The sequence below is a fragment of the Bufo gargarizans genome, chromosome 6, assembly GCF_014858855.1.
Source record: "Bufo gargarizans isolate SCDJY-AF-19 chromosome 6, ASM1485885v1, whole genome shotgun sequence".
In the NCBI taxonomy this organism is placed as follows: domain Eukaryota; kingdom Metazoa; phylum Chordata; class Amphibia; order Anura; family Bufonidae; genus Bufo; species Bufo gargarizans.
Window position 1 is genome coordinate 234,963,327 of NC_058085.1, and position 17,883 is coordinate 234,981,209.

A 17,883-nucleotide genomic window follows, 5' to 3' on the forward strand; every position below is an offset into this window, starting at 1 on the left:
CTGCAGAGGGAAAATGGTTTCCTTTATATGTCCAGTGATCGGGTTATCAGCTGCCAGTCTGAAGAAGAAGAGCTATAATACCGGACCTTCTGAAGAACTATATACCTAGCCATGGAGCAGCTACTGCAGAAAGTGGAGTCAGCGGACAGCATTGACTGGCTTCAGCAGTGCCTTAAAGAGGACCTTTCACCACTCCTGACATGCCTGGTTTAATAGCTTCATGCATTTCTCATGTACCGTAATAACAATTCTGGAGCCTCTATTCTTATGGCTGTTGTGCTATTTATTCATCCATAGGCGTCGCTACAGGGCGGCAAGGGGGGGGGGCAATTGTCCCCCCTAGGTTATTCCTTGCCCCCCTCCCCCACGTGCCCCCCGCTGATTCCCCTTTAAAAACGCTGGCTACTGCTACAGCGGCGATCTGTCAGTTTTGCCAAACTGAAAGTACTGCCCATCCGCTTTATTGCGGGCTCCTTGGCAGCCAAGTGAATCTTCCCCCGCCCACCTCAGCTGCTATTGGCTGGGAGGGAAAGGGCAGCACTGCCATTCAGGGGAGCACCCAGGAATTTTGTCTAGGGGGGGTCCGAAAGGCAAACAAATGTGGCATGTGTAGTGCGCTGTGCTAATTCAATTTTTCAAAGCCCCCTTTATATTTAAAAATGCAGGGAAGGGCTGTAGTGTGTTGCGCTGATTCTTTTACTTGGCGATTCTAAAAGCTCTGTAGGAATACAACAATGCGGCCCCGCCCATTATGCAAAGCCCCTCCTACATATAATAGGCCACTCCCAACAAACACTGTACAGCTGACATTCTATAGTTGCGGCCTGTCTCTACACATCATACGGAGAGAGGGGAGGTCTGTCCTGGCTGCACTGCCTGCTTCACATTATACAATAGACAGCCGGCTACAGCCAGGAAGCTCCTCTGCTCTCCTCCCTCCCCAGATCCTGCTCAAGGCCTGTGGTTCCCCCCACCATCTGCCACCCGCCCGTGGCCTGCTGCCCCCCTTGACCGTCCTCACCCAGCTCTGAATCCTCCTTCTGCAAATGGCAGGAGGAGGAGCCGGAGCATCTCCTCTCCTACATAGCACCACATACCTCTTACATCCAGTGATGTCACCTTTGTTATAGACGTTCTCTTTCCTCATCTTCTCCATTCAGACCAGACCGCCATGATGATTTTCCAGCCATCTCCCATCTCTGCAGAGATTAACAAACAGACATTAGTTTCCCACATTTCCATCATCTTCACATCTTCTGAACACCCTTTCCTGCCACCACCAATACTATACTGCAGAAACAGTCCCAATGGAAATACTACTACCACACAGATAGTGCCCCCAATACTGTGCCCGCTGTGCCCCCAATACTATACTGCAGAAACAGTCACTCTGGAAATACTACTACCACACAGATAGTGCCCCTTCAACAATTATTGGCACACAGTGCTCTAAAAAAATAACTGCGCCCAGACACTAATAGTATAAAGATAATGTCCCCCAAAATGTATTGTGCTAAGCTGATACTGTGGCAGGGTGCCCCCCAAAGTAACAGTGCTCCCCAAAATATAAATAATTCTCTGCCAGAGCACACTTAGTAGTAATAACGCCCCTATAGTGCCCATACTAGTAATCATGTTCCTCATAGCCCCCCAGTAGTAGCAAAGCTCTGCATAATACCTCCTAGTACTAATAATTCTCCCTACAATATGACAGTACATGAAATACCCCCGCTTAGTGCCCGCTGTTGAGCTAATGTCCCCATAATGTATGCCAGTATAAAATACCCTATATAGTGCCCCAGTAAATGTCCTCATGGTGCTCCTCTCCCCCTTCCCCATAGTCTCCCCCATAATATGCCAGTAAAAAATGCCCCAATAGTGCTCCTCTCCCCCATAGTGCCTCCCATAATGTGCCAGTAAAAAAATGCCCCCTTAGTGCCACCAGATGCCATAATGCCCCCATAATGTGCCAATAAGTATAAAGGCCCCTTTAGAGCCCCCACTTCCCCTTAGTGCCCCCAAATAATGCCCCTATAGTGCCACCAGATGCCCCATAGTGCCATTCTCCCCTATAGCGCCCCCATAATGTGTCAATTAAAAAAAGCCCCTTTAGACCCCCCAGATGCCCCCATAGTGCTCCTCTCCCCCATGGTGCCACCCCATAATGTGCCAGTAAAAAAATGCCCCTTCAAAGTGCCACCATATGCTCCAATAGTGCTCCACTCCTCCATAGTGCCACCTATAATGTGCCAGTAAAAAATGCCCCCTTAGTGCCACCAGATGCCATAATGCCCCCATGTGCCAATAAGAAAAAAAGGCCCCTTTAGAACCCCCACTTCCCCATAGTGCCCCCAAATAATGCCCCTATAGTGCCACCAGATGCCCCATAGTGCCGTTCTCCCCTATAATGCCCCCATAATGTGTAAAAAAAAAAAGCCCCTTTAGAGCCCCCATAGTGCCCCCCAAATAATGCCCCTATAGTGCCACCAGATGCCCCCTAGTGCCGTTCTTCCCTATAGTGCCCCCATGTGTAAAAAAATAAAAAAGCCCCTTTAGAGCCCCCATAGTGCTCCTCTCCCCCATGGTGCCCCCCAAATAATGCCCCTATAGTGCCACCAGATGCCCCCTAGTGCCGTTCTTCCCTATAGTGCCCCCCATGTGTAAAAAAATAAAAAAGCCCCTTTAGAGCCCCCATAGTGCTCCTCTCCCCCATGGTGCCCCCCAAATAATGCCCCTATAGTGCCCTCCATAGTGTCTAAAAAAAAAAAAAAGCCCCTTTAGAGCCCCCCATAGTGCTCCTCTCCCCCATGGTGCCCATAATACAAAGTGCCACTCCCAAAAAAATGAGGCTGTAAGAATTGTCAGATGCCCCCATAGTGCCAGCTCCCCCTCCAAAAAATAAAAATAATACACTGATACTTACCTCCATCAGCAGCGATGCGATGCAGGCCTCTTCCGGCCTGTGTCCCTGCTGTGTGCTGCCCGAATCAGGTGGTGCGATGATGACGTCATTGCGCCGCCTGAGCCGGCCTCTGATAGGCCGAAGGCACTAATGCCTGCAGCCTATCAGAAGAACAGGGGAGGGACACACCTCTCCCTCCCCTGCCGCAGCACAGGCATCTGTATCGCTGTCCTAAGGACGGCGATACAGATGGATTAGATATGGAGATGAGCGCTTCAACAATGGATGCGCTCATCTCCTACTGCCCCCCCCCCGTCCCCCACCGCTTCCGCAATTACATCCAGGGCCGCGCAGCCTGTGGTGATCGGCGGTGTGGCCCTGAAGGAGAAAAAAATAAAAATATTGTCTGGTTATTCTTGGGGGGGGGGGGGGGGGTCCAGACCCGCTGGACCCCCGTAGATGCGCCACTGCTGCCACTGGCTGCCTGTGTGTTCAGCCTAGCAGGGCCTGCAGAGGCAGAAAATAATGCGGCTTGGGGATTTATCATCAGGTATCCCTGCATACCGCAATACTCTCATTGTTTGTAATCTTATTTATATATACTTATTTCGGGGGGTTTCAGTAGTATGATTAAGTGGTGAAAATGGTTAGTGCCTGTGACATCTTATGTGCCCCCCCCCCCCCCCCCATATCTTGTTCCTAGAGTCGCCACTGATTATTCATCCACAACTTCTAGTAGAAATAATAGGAATGGCACAACAGACAGACATTGCTATGGGGAATGCATGAAGCTATTAGCAGGCATGTCAGGAGCGGTGACAGCTCCTCTGTAACGATCCCTTACCTGCTGCTGAGAGCCTGAAGCAGCCCCTAGATCTTCATCTGCCAGAGCGGCCGGGCTGAATGTAGAGTCGGCATTGGAGCAAGAGGAGAAGTTCCAGCAAAGAGAGTCTGAGGCAGCGCGAGGGCTCCTCCCCCAGGACAGCAGCGCTGGCTCCTCCCCCGGCACAGCAGCAGCAGCAGGGTTGGAGAATGGGCTTGCAGAGGGGAGGAGAGACCTGCGTCAGCTGAGAGGGAGCAGGGGGCGGAGCTTCAAGGGTCAGCTGATCGGAGCATCAGGCATCAGCTGTCTGAAGAGGAAGTGCCTCGCTTCCTGGGAGCTGCTGCTGCTGCTGCAGCACACACAGTTAACCCTTCATGTCCTGGATCTGCGCTGGCTGGAAGTGGTGTGGAAAAGCATCAGCAGCACTCTACGGAGGATTCTCTGCCTGCTTCTTCTTCACAGTCCCACCAGGAGCAGCCTGTTGGTGAGAAAATCTGTGTCCCTCAGTCTGTCCCTTCATCCTTTGATTTCTTTTCTGAATTGTTTTCTCGTTTTGTTCCTAAGGCTTCTTTCACACTAGCGGCAGGACGGATCCGACAGGCTGTCCATCCTGCCGGATCCGTCCTGCCGCTATTTTGCCATGCTGCCGGACTGCCGCCCCGTCCCAATTGACTATAATGGGGATGGGGGCAGAGCTTCGGCACAGCACGGCAGTGCGCGGTGAGAGGCCGCCAGACTAAAAAGTCGGACGTGCAGTACTTTTAGTCCAGCGGCCTCTTGCCGTGCTGCGCCGGAGCTCTGCCCCCTGATCCGTCCTGCCGCTAGTGTGAAAGTACCCTTAATCTGCAGTTTCTAATCTAATGTCTGGGTTCCTTCTGTTTCTGCTCCTGTTTCGGTTCTTCCTATTAGACTACATGCACAGGACCATATGTGTTTTGCGGTCCACTAATTGTGGATCCACATTTCGTCAGAAATTAGCAATCCATCTTTCACTGAAATGGAGGGGTGAAAGATGTCAGGATTTGGGTAAGTTTGATGCTGCCACATCGGACATCTTAGCCTAAGCAGCCTGGTACTGGACCTGGTGCCCTCCAAAGGGGCGTTTGTTTTGCCTTTAATGAGGGCACCTGTAAATGGTTGAATAATTGTCTGTATTGGCATGAGTGCTCGTTTTGTGCGGGTGCACACCCGATGTGTAGATGTTTTAAAAAGGCCAGTCAATCCTCAGCAGCAGCCAGGTCCTAAGGAGCAGTTATCCAAAAGTGTTGACACCAGTGAAGCTCGTAGAAATGTGGCGTACCCCGACCAAGTGACGGCTAAACGACTGATATCCATTTTTTCTGAAGGATTTCCTGCTCATGGGTCTAAAGGGCCTGGCTGTGTTTGGTTGGAGAATTTAAAGGGAGTCTTTCACCTATACTGACCGTTTTTAAACACTAACACCATTCTCAGCATTATAGTATCCATGTGTGAAATCCCGCGCATGCACCGTTCATCCGAATCGCCGTGCCTGGGCCCATTATGGGCATCGGCATCCTAGCGTTTATTGCGCATGCGCCGGCTCCAACATCCCGAAATAGCCGGTGGAAGTAAACAGCCGCATCGGCTGTTAACCCTTTCACTGATAATTTATTTTGGCAGGGGGCTCTAATCACATGGTGTATATGTGGGGATGACTTTTAAGAGTGGGGTTGTGTCTGACATGAAAGAATTGGTGGACACCTACTTCACACTGTCACAACTAAGGGTTGGCAAAGGAGTAGGGAGATGATGCTGCGCCGACCCGCCCCTTCTCCGGCTTCAGTACAGCCCTCCAATGCGGCTGTTTACTTCTGCCGACTAAATCGGGATGTTGGGGCCGGCGCATGCGCAATAAACGCTAGGATGCTGATGCCCATAATGGGCAATGCTGGGCACAGGCATGGCGATTCGGATGAACGGCGCATGCACAGGATTTCACACTGAAGGGAGGCGGTAAACAGAAGAACCTAGGGCCAGCCTGAGTGTACGTCATGATATGGTGTTTGTTACCGCATCCTGACGTACACAGTAAAGTATACTTGCGGTGACAACGGCATCTAAACGGGTGTCACGGACAGCAGAGCTGTCCATGCACCTGTCAGGGGACCAGTGACAGTGGTTCCTGCTTTCTGATCTGACTGACCAATCGCAGTGCGTCCTGCTTGCCGGCTATCACGTCTGATATGGCAGGTAAAAGATGTGCGGCGCAAAGGGGAGTGAAGGAGAATACCCTTCACTTGGAGGAGGAATGGTGACCCCTAACTCACCTAGCACTGGCACCTAGCTGCCCTGATGTCCCTAGACGGGCTGCTAACCCGTACGCAGATTACGTGCCTCGTCCCTGGCTTACCCTGAAATAAGCCCTAGGTAGTGAATATTGCTGTGGGAGCACTAGTCCTCGCCACTGACACCTAGGGTAACAACAGGGAAAGGGCAAACAAACACAAACACCACAAACAATCCCCAAAGGGAGACAACAAACAGGAGACAACAGCAGAAGTGAACCGGAGATCCAACAGCTCCTTTTCCAGCAGCTCCACAGCAACTCCACCAGAGGTCAGAATAGAACATCTGGAAAGAAAGTCCATATCTGGCAACAAGGGAAGCAGAAAGGGAGAATATATAGTAGCTGGGAGTGGTTGACAGAAAACAGCTGAAAGGAAAAGCCTAAGCAGGAAAACCTGGAACGGAATCCATTCCCACCACTAGGTCATGGAGCGATCTCTTAAAACCAAGTGAGTAGCCACCCTCTGCAGCCTTCTGACCCCAGGCACAACTGGGTCAGCAATAGGTCATGACAGTACCCCCCTTTCTATGAGGGGCCACCGGAAACTCAGGACCAGGTCTTTCCGGATGGGAAATGTGGAAAGAACAAAGTAATCTGCTGGCGTTTACTTCCGACGCTGGCACCCGCATTCTTTCTTCCGGACCGTAACCTCTCCAATGCAGCAGATATTGAAGGGAGCGATGGACAAAACGAACAACAATTGTTGCCACCTCAACTCCAAATTGCCATCAACAATAATTGGAGGAGGCGGTAACAGTGATGGTTCCGGAGGTGCAACATATTTTTGAGCAAAGATTTAAGAAATACATTATGAATTTTCAATGTTTGAGGTAGCTCCAGGCGAAATGCCACTGGGTTAATGACAGCAACCATTTTATAAGGACCGATAAACCCAGGACCCAATTTCCAAGATGGTGCCTTTAACGTAATATTTCTAGTCCACAGCCACACATAGTCATTCACCCCTAGGTCCGGTCCTGGTAAACGTTTTTTATCAGCCATACGTTTGTATCTGCCGCCAATATTTTTCAAATTGCTTTGAACCTTTTGCCAAACAGAAGAGTGATAATGTAAACTGTTCTTCCTCAGGGATCCCAGAAGGTTCCCCCTCACTGAAAGTGCAAAATTGAGGATGAAAACCATATGCACCAAAAAATTGTGACTTACCAGTTGATTCTTGATGGCGATTGTTTATAGCAAACTCTGCTAAAGGTAAGTAAGATGACCATGCCTCCTGATTTTTCAGACACAAAACACCTAAGATATGTCTCTAGGTTTTGGTTGGTGCTTTCGGGCTGGCCGTTCGTCTGCGGATGGAAGGCTGAGGAAAAGGACAAATGTACCCAAGAAGAGAACAAAAAGCTCTCCAGAATTTAGAAATAAACTGGGTTCCACGATCCGAAACAACATCGGAAGGGACCCCGTGAAGCTTCACTATTTCACTAATAAAAACCTGAGCCAGGGTTCTAGGATTTGGCAATACGGGTAAGGCAATGAAAAGCACCATTTTACTGAAAATGTCTACTACTATCAGGATAACAGTTTTACCCGCAGATACAGGTAGGTCAGTAATAAAATCCATTGACAGTTGTGTCCACGGTCTGTTGGGAATGACCAGTGGCAACAGAGACCCCGCCAGACGAGTATGAGTGACTTTAGCTCGTGCACAGGTTGTATAGGTAGACACAAAGACAACTAAATCCTGCTGCAAACTTGGCCACCAAAAACTATGAGACAATAGCTCCGAGGTTGCCCTTCTACCTGGGTGCCCAGCTGTCACGCTCTAGTGTGGGAGGGAAACCCCACACCGAACATAGGAGGGAAAGGAGAAAGGAAATAAAGCCTGAAAACTAGGGAAGGAAGATGGACACCTCCTAATGAGAACCCTAATCAAAGCCCTGACTGACTACCAGTATGAACAGACCCCAGAGGTAGGTGAGTTCATATACACGAATAACTAAAGTCCTATCTAACCCGTAAAGACCTTGGTACTAATGACATGAATAAGACATCCTGTTCCTCCAAAAGGAAGGATGAACGGGAGTCTCCCTGAGGCCTAATACAAAACAACAAGGAAATGCAACACACAGAAAAGCCAAAATACAAAGGGAAAGGTAACACTTAACTTCCAAGAAGCTATAGCAGCACCAGGAACTCAGCTGAGATCCAAACACCGGCTATCTACAGGTTCAACTGAAGCTATAAACCGCACAGCATTGTTGGATAAACCACTATAAATAGGGAAAGTTAAAGGACTACAATAGCAACACCTGGAGGTTAAGGGTGTGGCCAGTACCAGAAACAACACAGACACCTATTGATCCACAAGGTAAAGATGTCAAATCAAACCACGTGTTGCCAGTCTCAAAGATCTCCTGCCACTCACTGTCACGGGGATGTCCGTATGTCTCGGTACATCCGTGACAGTACCCCTCCCCCCCCCCCCCTCCTATGAGTGACCCCTGGGCACCCAGGACCAACCTTATCAGGGTGAGACCTATGAAAAGCTTTCAACAAACGACTGGCATTCATGTCAGATGCCGGTACCCACATCCTCTGCTCAGGTCCATAACCCTTCCAGCGAACAAGATACTGAAGAGATCAACAGAAAGCTTGAGAGTCAATTATCTTGGTGATCTGGAATTTCAAACTACCATCCAGCATGATAGGAGCGGGTTGCAAGGAAGAGGGCTCCAAAGGTTCAACATATCTCTTCAACAAAGATTTATGAAACCTATTATGTATTTTTAGAACCTGAGGAAGTTCAAGACGAAAAGCTACAGGATTAATAATGGCCGTGATACTATATGGACCAATAAACCTTGGACCCAACTTCCAAGAAGGTACCTTCAACTTAAAGCGAACCTTTCACCACATTTTCACTTTATAAACTATCAACAGTACCTTATAGATTATCTTGAGTGTGTAGTTATCCATGTTAATCCCGCTCTCCTGCGCTGTTTATTCATAAAAAAATCTTCTTATAAAGTTCAAATTTCTTGCTCAAACAGTCAAGCAACAAGTCAAGGGGGTAGCCCTTCCCTCTCCTCTGGCCGTACCACCCCTGCCCTAACGCCGCCTCTATGCCTTTTAATTGACAGCCGGCTCAGTTGCCGGGACGGCGCTTCTGAATCCTGCGCATGCGCCGTCCGCCTCAATCGCCGCTCGTTCCCGTCTTTCGGCCGTACACAAGCGCGACCATGTAACAGAATCGCGCATGCGCCGTACGTGATGCCTGCCTGTCTGCTCTCTCACTCCCGTGCGCGCGCTCCACTATCTTCAGGCTCCAAGTGCCCCACGTGATCACTGTAGACGTGGGGCACTTGGAGCCTGAAGATAGTGGAGCGCGCGCACGGGAGTGAGAGAGCAGACAGGCAGGCATCGCGTACGGCGCATGCGCGATTCTGTTACATGGTCGCGCTTGTGTACGGCCGAAAGACGGGAACGAGCGGCGATTGAGGCGGACGGCGCATGCGCAGGATTCAGAAGCGCCGTCCCGGCAACTGAGCCGGCTGTCAATTAAAAGGCATAGAGGCGGCGTTAGGGCAGGGGCGGTACGGCCAGAGGAGAGGGAAGGGCTACCCCCTTGACTTGTTGCTTGACTGTTTGAGCAAGAAATTTGAACTTTATAAGAAGATTTTTTTATGAATAAACAGCGCAGGAGAGCGGGATTAACATGGATAACTACACACCCAAGATAATCTATAAGGTACTGTTGATAGTTTATAAAGTGAAAATGTGGTGAAAGGTTCGCTTTAATGTTTCTTGTGGACAGCCACACCAAATCACTCACTCTTAAGTCCAGACCCTTTATACGTTTCCTGTCAGCCACACATTTATACTTGTTGCCCATATCTATCAAGTTATCTTGAATTTTCCGCCATATAGATTATGAAAAACGTTTCTGCTCCTCAGGAATACCTGAAGTATCTGAACCAGAAAAAGTGCCAAACTGTGGGTGAAAAAAAAAACTGCAACTTACCAGTGGACTCCTGTCTACGATTATTTATGGCAAACTGTCAAAGACAAAAACTACTCCTCCTGGTTCTCAGGGACAAAACATCTTAAAGGGCTTCTGTCACCCCCCTAAAGTCATTTTTCATTTTTGGGCGACTTAAAATCCTTATACTGCGATTTATCAATATATAGTGCTCATACCCTTTTTCGTTCAGTAGTTTCTTCAAAAACTGCACTTTTATAATATGTAAATTACCTCTCTACCAGCAAGTAGGGTGGCTACTTGCTGGTAGCAGCCGCATCCTCCTTTCAATTAAACGCCCCCTCCTCCTGTTGATTGACAGGGCCAGCGAGCGATCTCGTCCTCTGGCTGGCCCTGTCTGCGCTTTAAATCTTGCGCCTGCGCCGTACCGGTCTTCAGTCGGCGCAGGCGCACTTAGAGGAGGACGCTTGCTCGGCTGCTCCTTCCTCATATTGACACCAGGCGCACTGAGGAAAGAGCGGCCCTGCGATAAAACTGCTCCTACTCCCACCTCGGACATGTCCACTTCTACAATGAAAGATTGTGATACATCCGGCTGCACCAATATAGGGGCAGAAGAGAAGCACTCCTTAAGAGCAGAAAAAGCTTGCAAAGCCGAATCGGAGCATACAGACACAGAATAGTAGTAGTTCTGAAGAAATTTTCAGTAATAATTGGTGAACCCCCAAAAACGCATAAGAGCCTCCAGATTTTCGAATCAATCCCAGTCCAATACAGCACGGACTTTGTCCAAATCCATTTGAATACCCGAAGACGACAACGGGTATCCCCCGGGGCGTTCCCCCTGAGCCTCCAACACCATCCTATCCAGGTCTGAGTGTAATGCAGAGACAACCATACTCCTATTGTAAAATCAGCACCGGATCGTCAACATCACCCCCTCCAGTAAAACTTCGGGATAACACATCAGCTTTGGTATTTTTTGCCCCTGGACAATAGGCGATAACAAAATTAAACCTGGTAAAAAACAAAGACCACCTATCTTGTCTAGGGGTAAGACGTTTAGCAGATTCAAGGTATAACAGATTTTTATGATCCGTAATCACCGTGACGGGATGAGCTTCCCCCTCCAAAAAGCAACGCCATTCCTCAAACACTAATTTAATAACTAAAAGTTCCCTGTTGCCTATATCATAATTCTTCTTGGCTGCCGACAATTTCTTAGAAAAGAAAGCACAAGGATGCCATTTACTTGGAGACGGACCCTGGGACAGTACAGCCCCCATCCCCACCTCCGATGCATCAACATCAGACTGAACCAGTATGGCTGCCGAGGTGAAACTCTCAGAGAGGAAAAAGACAGTTTAGCAGCGTTAGACAATTTATGAAAATCGGTCCCCTTCTTTGTCATGTCCGTAAGGGGTTTAACAATCACCAAATAATTCTGAATTAATTTTCTATAGAAATTGGCAAAACCCCAAAAACTCTGCAGAGCTTTTAGGTTCTCATGGAAGATCCCATTTTAGGATCGCGCTGACCTTCTCTGGATCCATACGGAACCCCAAAGCTGATAACAGATACCCCAGGAATTGTACCCCCTGTACGGCAAATACATTTCTCCAATTTACCATATAACTTATTAATCCGTAAAATCTGCAACACCTGCCTGACATGTACCTTGTGTGTCTCCAGATCGGGTGAATAGATTAAAATATCATCAAGATATATCAAAATATATCTTTGACAAAGTGTTGAAAGACAGCAGGAGCATTAGTCAAGCCAAATGGCATGACCAGGTTTTCATAATACCCCTCAGGAGTGTTTAAACACTGTCTTCCACTCATCCCCCTCTTTGATGCAAATCAGATTGTAGGCTCCCCTTAAATCCATTTTGGAAAACCATTTCGTATCTGCAATCTGATTAAAGAGGTCGGGAATGAGAGGAAGAGGATAGGGGTCTCGGATAGACGCAAACCCCTATCTTTCTTCTTCACAAAGAAGAACCCTGCAGCCACGGGTGAAGAAGAGGGTCTGATATGTCCATTAGCTAAACTCTCGGCTCAGTTTTATCACCCAAAACTACCATAGCTGGCAAAACAAACTGAGACGTTCATATGGAGGAGATGTATACACCCAGGTTGTCATCCTCTGTACAACCTGGGGTCAGTAGTTCTGGTGGTTGTTTTTGTTTCTTTTTGGGTTCGGATGGATAAGCTCCAATGAAATGACCCCTCCTGCCACAAAAAACAAACCATTGTTTTACGGCAAACCCCTGGAGGACCAACCTAATGAGTGGCCCCCCCTAGTTGCATGGATTTGTCTGAGTCAAAACAGACTCCGGCCTGATAAGTCTCTGGAGGAGAGACTTATCCTTAGCCTATCCCTAAAGCGTATATAAATTCTTATAGATGGTGACATAGCGGCCTCAAGGGTTATAGGAGTCTCATACAGCTCAAGAGCATCTTTTACTTTCTCTGTCAACCCCTGGCAAAACTGGCTACTCAGAGTGGTCATTCCACTGAGTATCTGTGGCCCACCTTCGAAATTCGGAACAATAAACCTGACTGATCTCCCTGCTGAAGCCATCGTAATCTAGACTCAGCTAGGGAGACTCGGTCAGGGTCATCCTATATGAGACCCAGGGCCTCAAAAAACTAATCTACCAATCAGAGGGCCTGGATACCAGCTGGTAACGAAAATCCCAGTATAGAGGATCCCCTTGGAGAAGGGAGATAAAAATTCCGACCCGCTGTTCATCATTACCAGAGGAATGTGGGCGCAGCCTGAAATATAATTTACAGGCTTCTCGGAACACCACAAATTTGTCTCTCCCTACAGAAAATGTGTCTGGGAGTGCAACTTTAGGTTCCAGATTGACCTGGTTACCCATAGCAACCACTAAGTTAGAGGTCTCCTGCAGCTGCTGCTGGTGAAGGACCAACAAACTAAATTCTGTCACTTCAAGAGACAGACCTTGCAACTGCTTTGCCAAAACAGCAATAGGATCCATACTGGATCTTAAAAAAAAAAAAAAAAAAAAAAAAAATTATTTTTCGACATAAAGGCCAGATATAATATGATGTCTGATATGGCAAGTAACAGACGTGAGGCGCAGAGGGGAGTGAAGGAGAGCACCTTTTCACTAGGTAGAGGGAGGAGTGGTGACCCCTAACTCGCCTAGCACTGGCACCTGGCTGCCTTGATGTCCCTAGACGGGCTGCTAACCCATACGGCGATCACGTGCCTCATCCCTGGCTTATCTTGAAATAAGCCCTAGGTAGTGAATAGGGTGGTGAGAGCACTATTCCTCACCACTGACACCTAGGGTAACAACAGGGCAAGGACAAACCACACAAACACAGGGGTGAACCATAGATCTAACAGCTCCAGTTCCAACACCTCCACAGCAACTTCAACTCCACCAGAGGTCAGAATAGAAGATCTGGAAAGAAAGTCTATATCTGGCAACAGGGGAAGCAGAAAGGGAGAATATATAGTAGCTGTGAGTGGCTGACAGAGAACAGCTAAAATCAAAAGCTACAGATTCCTAACTGGGACAAAAAGGATCACAAACCTAAGCAGGAAAACCTGGAGCGGAATCCATTTCCAGCACTAGGTCATGGAGCAATCTCTTGAAACCGAGTGAGTAGCCACCCACTGCGACCTTCTGACCCCAGGAACAACAGGGTAAGCGATAGGTCGTGACACTGGCAGGCGGAATCGTCCAGCGCAGCTCCGATCCCTTTATTCTGACAGTTACCCTTCAGGAGAACGGAGCTGCGCTGTTCTGGGCTCCTGTCAGAGTGTCCACAAGTGCCACCAAACACACTCTGTTCCCCTGACACCCCATCCTCCCCACAGAACTTCAGTGTTTTTTTTTTTTTTTCTCTAATCTAAAATAGTATAGTCTTAGTTAGTTAGTGTTAGGGTTATGCATTGGTAAAAAAAATATATATATATATATATACTTGCAGAAGGACACGGCTTTGCACGGGTATATTTCATCTATTTCATTTAATGTTTGTGTGTGTCGTTAACAGATATCGTCAGTATCCCCCATAACAGTGAACTCGAAAGTCCCCCACCCCTTAACACTGACACCCCCCCCCACAGTGCCCCGCCAGTTTAAAATGGGCCCTCCGCAGCAGCCTATCCCCTTAACCTTGACCTTCACAGCAGCCCGCCCCTTTAACATGGAGTTTCACAACACCCTACTCCCTTGAAAGTGACCTCCTTAGGGGCACACCCCTTAACAGTGACCTTACAGTACCCTGCTGCCTTAACAGTGACCTCCACAGCAGTTGCCCCTTTAATAGTGGCCCCTGCCCCCTTAAAAGTGACCTCCACCGCACCCCCTCCTCTTTAACAGTTACCTTCACAGCACCCACCCCTTTAACAGTAACATCCACAGTGCCCGCCCATTTAAAAGTGACCTCCACAGCGCCCACCCCTTTAACAGTTATCTCCACAGTGCCTTGCCCCTTTGATGCTAGGGCTAAACAACATGCGTCGCGCAACATTTTGTCTCAACAATTTTTATAATGATAGGCTATGGTGTAGCACTGCGCCATGCGACATACTGCGACACGACAGTTCATCCAAAAAATTCATCCAAGATGGATGCATGTAGCAGCGTAGTTGTGCGACTTATTGTCATCCCTTAGCCCTAGCCTAAAGCTGACCTACAGCAGTGAAGAAAAATGGCTGGGTTGTTCTGGACACCTGGAGTAAAACTGTGTGTATGGCAGTTGGGATTTGAAGAGATAGACTTGCAGGCTTGTATTGGCTAATGCAGGTCGTTTTTTGGGAATATCTCAGGAACAGTACGGCCTAACCTCGTAAAAAGATATTAAAAGTTTCCCCCATAACAGTGACCTCTGCATTGCCCGCCCCTTTACCAGTGATCTCTGCATTGCCCGCCCCTTTACCAGTGATCTCTACATTGCCCGCCCCTTTACCAGTGACCTCCACAGTGGCTGCCCATTTAACATTGACCTCCACAGTGGCTGCCCATTTAACATTGACCTCCACAGTGGCCGCCCCTTTAACAATGACCTCCATAGTACCCTTTAACAGTGCCTGCCCCTTTAACAATGACCTCCATAGTACCCACCCATTTAACATTGACCAACCCTTTAACAATGACCTTCATAGTGGCCGTCCCTTTAACAGTGACCTCTACAGTACCCACCCCTTTACCAGTGACCTCCACAGTGCCCGCCCCTTAAACAGGGAACTCCACTACTCCTGTCCGTTTAATAGTGGCCCCTGCCCCCCATGCATGTAGCAGTGTAGTTGTGCCATCATGCATCATATGACTGAATATTTAAGGACCTGCGACCTGCTGAAACCTGTGATCAGTTGTTATGCCAACCTGGAGTAGGACTTGCGAGCTTCTTGATAAGAGACGTGTGTATGGCAGTTGGGATATGAGTGAAAAACTTGCAGGCTTCTATTGGCTAATGCAGGTCATTTTTTAGTCCCACTGCTATGCTGGATCGTCTGTTAGCCGATATGTTCTGGAGGGCTTTGCCATACACTCTCCAGCACTGGATCGGTCAGGTGTCTCCTGGCAATGTCCTTGAGATGGTGGACCTGGTGGAAGGCTATGAAGCCACCAGGAATCTAAAGGAGGGTTCTGTCGGGAGGGGGGTCGGCAAACCCCGGAAATCTCCACCCCAGGCCCGGAGATTTGAGACGATAAAACTTGCCCGGGAGTTACCCATGGCAGACTTGGCTCCGATAGTCTGCTGGCGATGTCAGGAGCCTGGCCATGTAAGGACTGACTGTCCCCATCGGGTTAGGCCATAGACACCGTCAGTCGCTATATGGCTACCATCAGTCTCTATATGCCAGGAGGCTGTGTCGAATAGGTACCCCAGAGTCTCTAGATCACTTGTGACAGGTGGAAGTGGGAGACTCTCCGGCGGAGGCTCTGCTGGACTCAGGGAGTCTGGTGACCCTAGTAAGCGCTACCCTGGTGCAGTCCACTGAGTATAGTGTCCGGAAAGTCAAGGTGATGTGCATCCATGGAGACTACCCCACTGCACTGATGTCTCTAACTACGGTGGCCGGTAGATGGACCCATGAGGTGGCTGTCACAACAAATCTACATTATGAACTCATACATAATAGGGGAAGACTTCACGACGCTGTGGCCTGCTATGAGAGTGACTGATACCCATGGGACAGGGGTAACCCTAGCAGAGTGGCCCGACTTAGGCTGGAGACCAGAACCTTGTAAATCTGAGACCAAAGGGCCAGGGGTAGGGGTGACCGCCAATTCGGTGGAAGAGGGGGAGATATCCCTGCTAAGTGTGATGGTGGGAGACGTGGAGAACTTGCCGCCGGGTCTTGAATTGGCAGACCTCAATGTCTCCGGGGATAATTTTAGTACCGCCCAATGTCGGGACCTGACCCTTTCCAACAACTGGGAAAATGTGTTAATGGTAGATGGTGAACCACAACAACCTGGGGCAGAGTCAGTGTTTCCCTGTTTTGTGGTTCATCAGGATATGTTGTATCGGGTAAAACAACAATGGAGTGAGCCTATTGAACAGTTGGTGGCCCCAAAGGCTTATTGCAAGCTTGTGTTAGATCTAGCTCACCAACACGTTCTCGGGGGTCACCTGGGGCTGCAGAAAACTCAGAATCCTATTCTACAACGGTTTTACTGGCCCAGCATATTCAAAGAAGTGGAAGAGTTTTGTAAGTCTTGCCCGACATGCCAGATAACTAGCCCCCAGCCTCATTTCCATAGTCCCATAGTATCTCTTCCGTTTATCGAAGTACCGTTTGACCGAATAGCTATGTACCTCATAGGCCCAGTACCGAAGTCCACCAGAGGGCATCAACACATTCTAGACTACGCCACTCTGTATCCGGATGCAGTGCCACTGCGACATACCGCGTCCAAACTCATAGCTAAGGAGTTAATGGAGATGTTTTCCCGAGTAGGACTACCTAAAGAGGTTTCTACCGACCAAGGAACCCCTTTTATGTTCAAGGTGATGAGGGGGGTTGAAATGTTTAACCAAACATTAAAAGATATGTTAAAAAGGGTGGTGGCTAAAGATGGGAAGGACTGGGACCTCCTTCTGCCTTATCTCATGTTCGCAGTGTGAGAGGTACCCCAGGCCTCTACTGGGTTCTCGCCTTTCCAACTGCTATATGGCAGAAACCCTTGCGGTCTCTTGGACGTGGCCAAAGAGGCATGGGAGCAACAACCCACTCCACATAAAAGTGTCATTGAGTACGTTACCCAGATGCAAGATCGGCTAGAGCCAGTGTTGTCTCTTGTTAGGGAGCATATGGAGGCAGCTCAGTGAGCCCAGAGTCGGGTCTATAATGTGTAAAGGTTCACCATGTGAATTTACTCAAACCGTGGAAAGATAGGGAAACCCGTACAGAAGACAGCCCGCTGCCGGGTTTTCTAGGAGAAGAGGTACGGGCCCCTCTGTCTGATGCAAGAGAGGCGGCTGCCACAGTAAAAGTTGCTGACATCCTGTCCTCTAAACAGTCTCAGGAGGCCAGGGAGTTCGTTAGTCAGAACACGGATGTTTTCTCGGACCTCCCTGGACGCACTTCCATAATCCAGCATGACATTGTCACTGAGCCTCAGGCAAAATTCTGATTAAAACCATACCGGGAACATACTCGCCCTTAGGGACGAGCGGGGTGAACTAAAATCACACCCTAGGGAAATAAATAACATTCTGAAAGATTTTTACCGCAAACTTTATCAATGTCATCCCACATCACATACTCTCAGAGAGAACTGGTTACAATTAACCCCACTTCCGGTTTTAACGGTAAAGGAAAGAGAGTTTCTGAATGCTCCCGTTAATGTAGATGAGGTTGCTAGTGCCATAATAAATCTAACCCTAGGCAAGGCCCCAGGTCCTGACTGT

General features: G+C 48.7%; 2 protein-coding genes across 10 annotated transcripts in view; one reads left to right on the forward strand and one right to left on the reverse strand.

Moving 5' to 3' along the window:
- LOC122939799 (zinc finger protein OZF-like) overlaps positions 1-3,874 on the reverse strand; it is a 58,008-nt gene extending 54,134 nt beyond the window's left edge. For 3 of the 5 annotated variants that reach the window (XR_006390174.1, XR_006390175.1, XM_044295946.1), the window contains exons 1-2: positions 3,747-3,874; positions 1,098-1,199 (exon numbers count right to left, since the gene is read on the reverse strand). Coding sequence is in view for 2 of the 5 variants with exons in the window: in XM_044295946.1 (XP_044151881.1) it covers positions 1,098-1,156 (59 nt within the window). In the remaining 3 variants the exon portion in view is untranslated. Of the gene's footprint in view, positions 1-105; positions 214-1,097; positions 1,200-3,746 lie in introns of those variants that run through there. The other 2 variants (XM_044295948.1, XM_044295947.1) reach the window with 2 other exon arrangements.
- A 135-nt stretch (positions 3,875-4,009) lies between these two features.
- The window catches only part of LOC122939800, a 48,332-nt gene continuing 34,458 nt past the window's right edge, over positions 4,010-17,883 (forward strand). For 4 of the 5 annotated variants that reach the window (XM_044295949.1, XM_044295951.1, XM_044295952.1 and 1 more), the window contains exon 1: positions 4,010-4,209. The gene's annotated coding sequence lies outside the window, so the exon portion shown is untranslated. Of the gene's footprint in view, positions 4,210-7,122; positions 7,246-17,883 lie in introns of all 5 variants that reach the window. The other variant, XM_044295950.1, reaches the window with a different exon arrangement.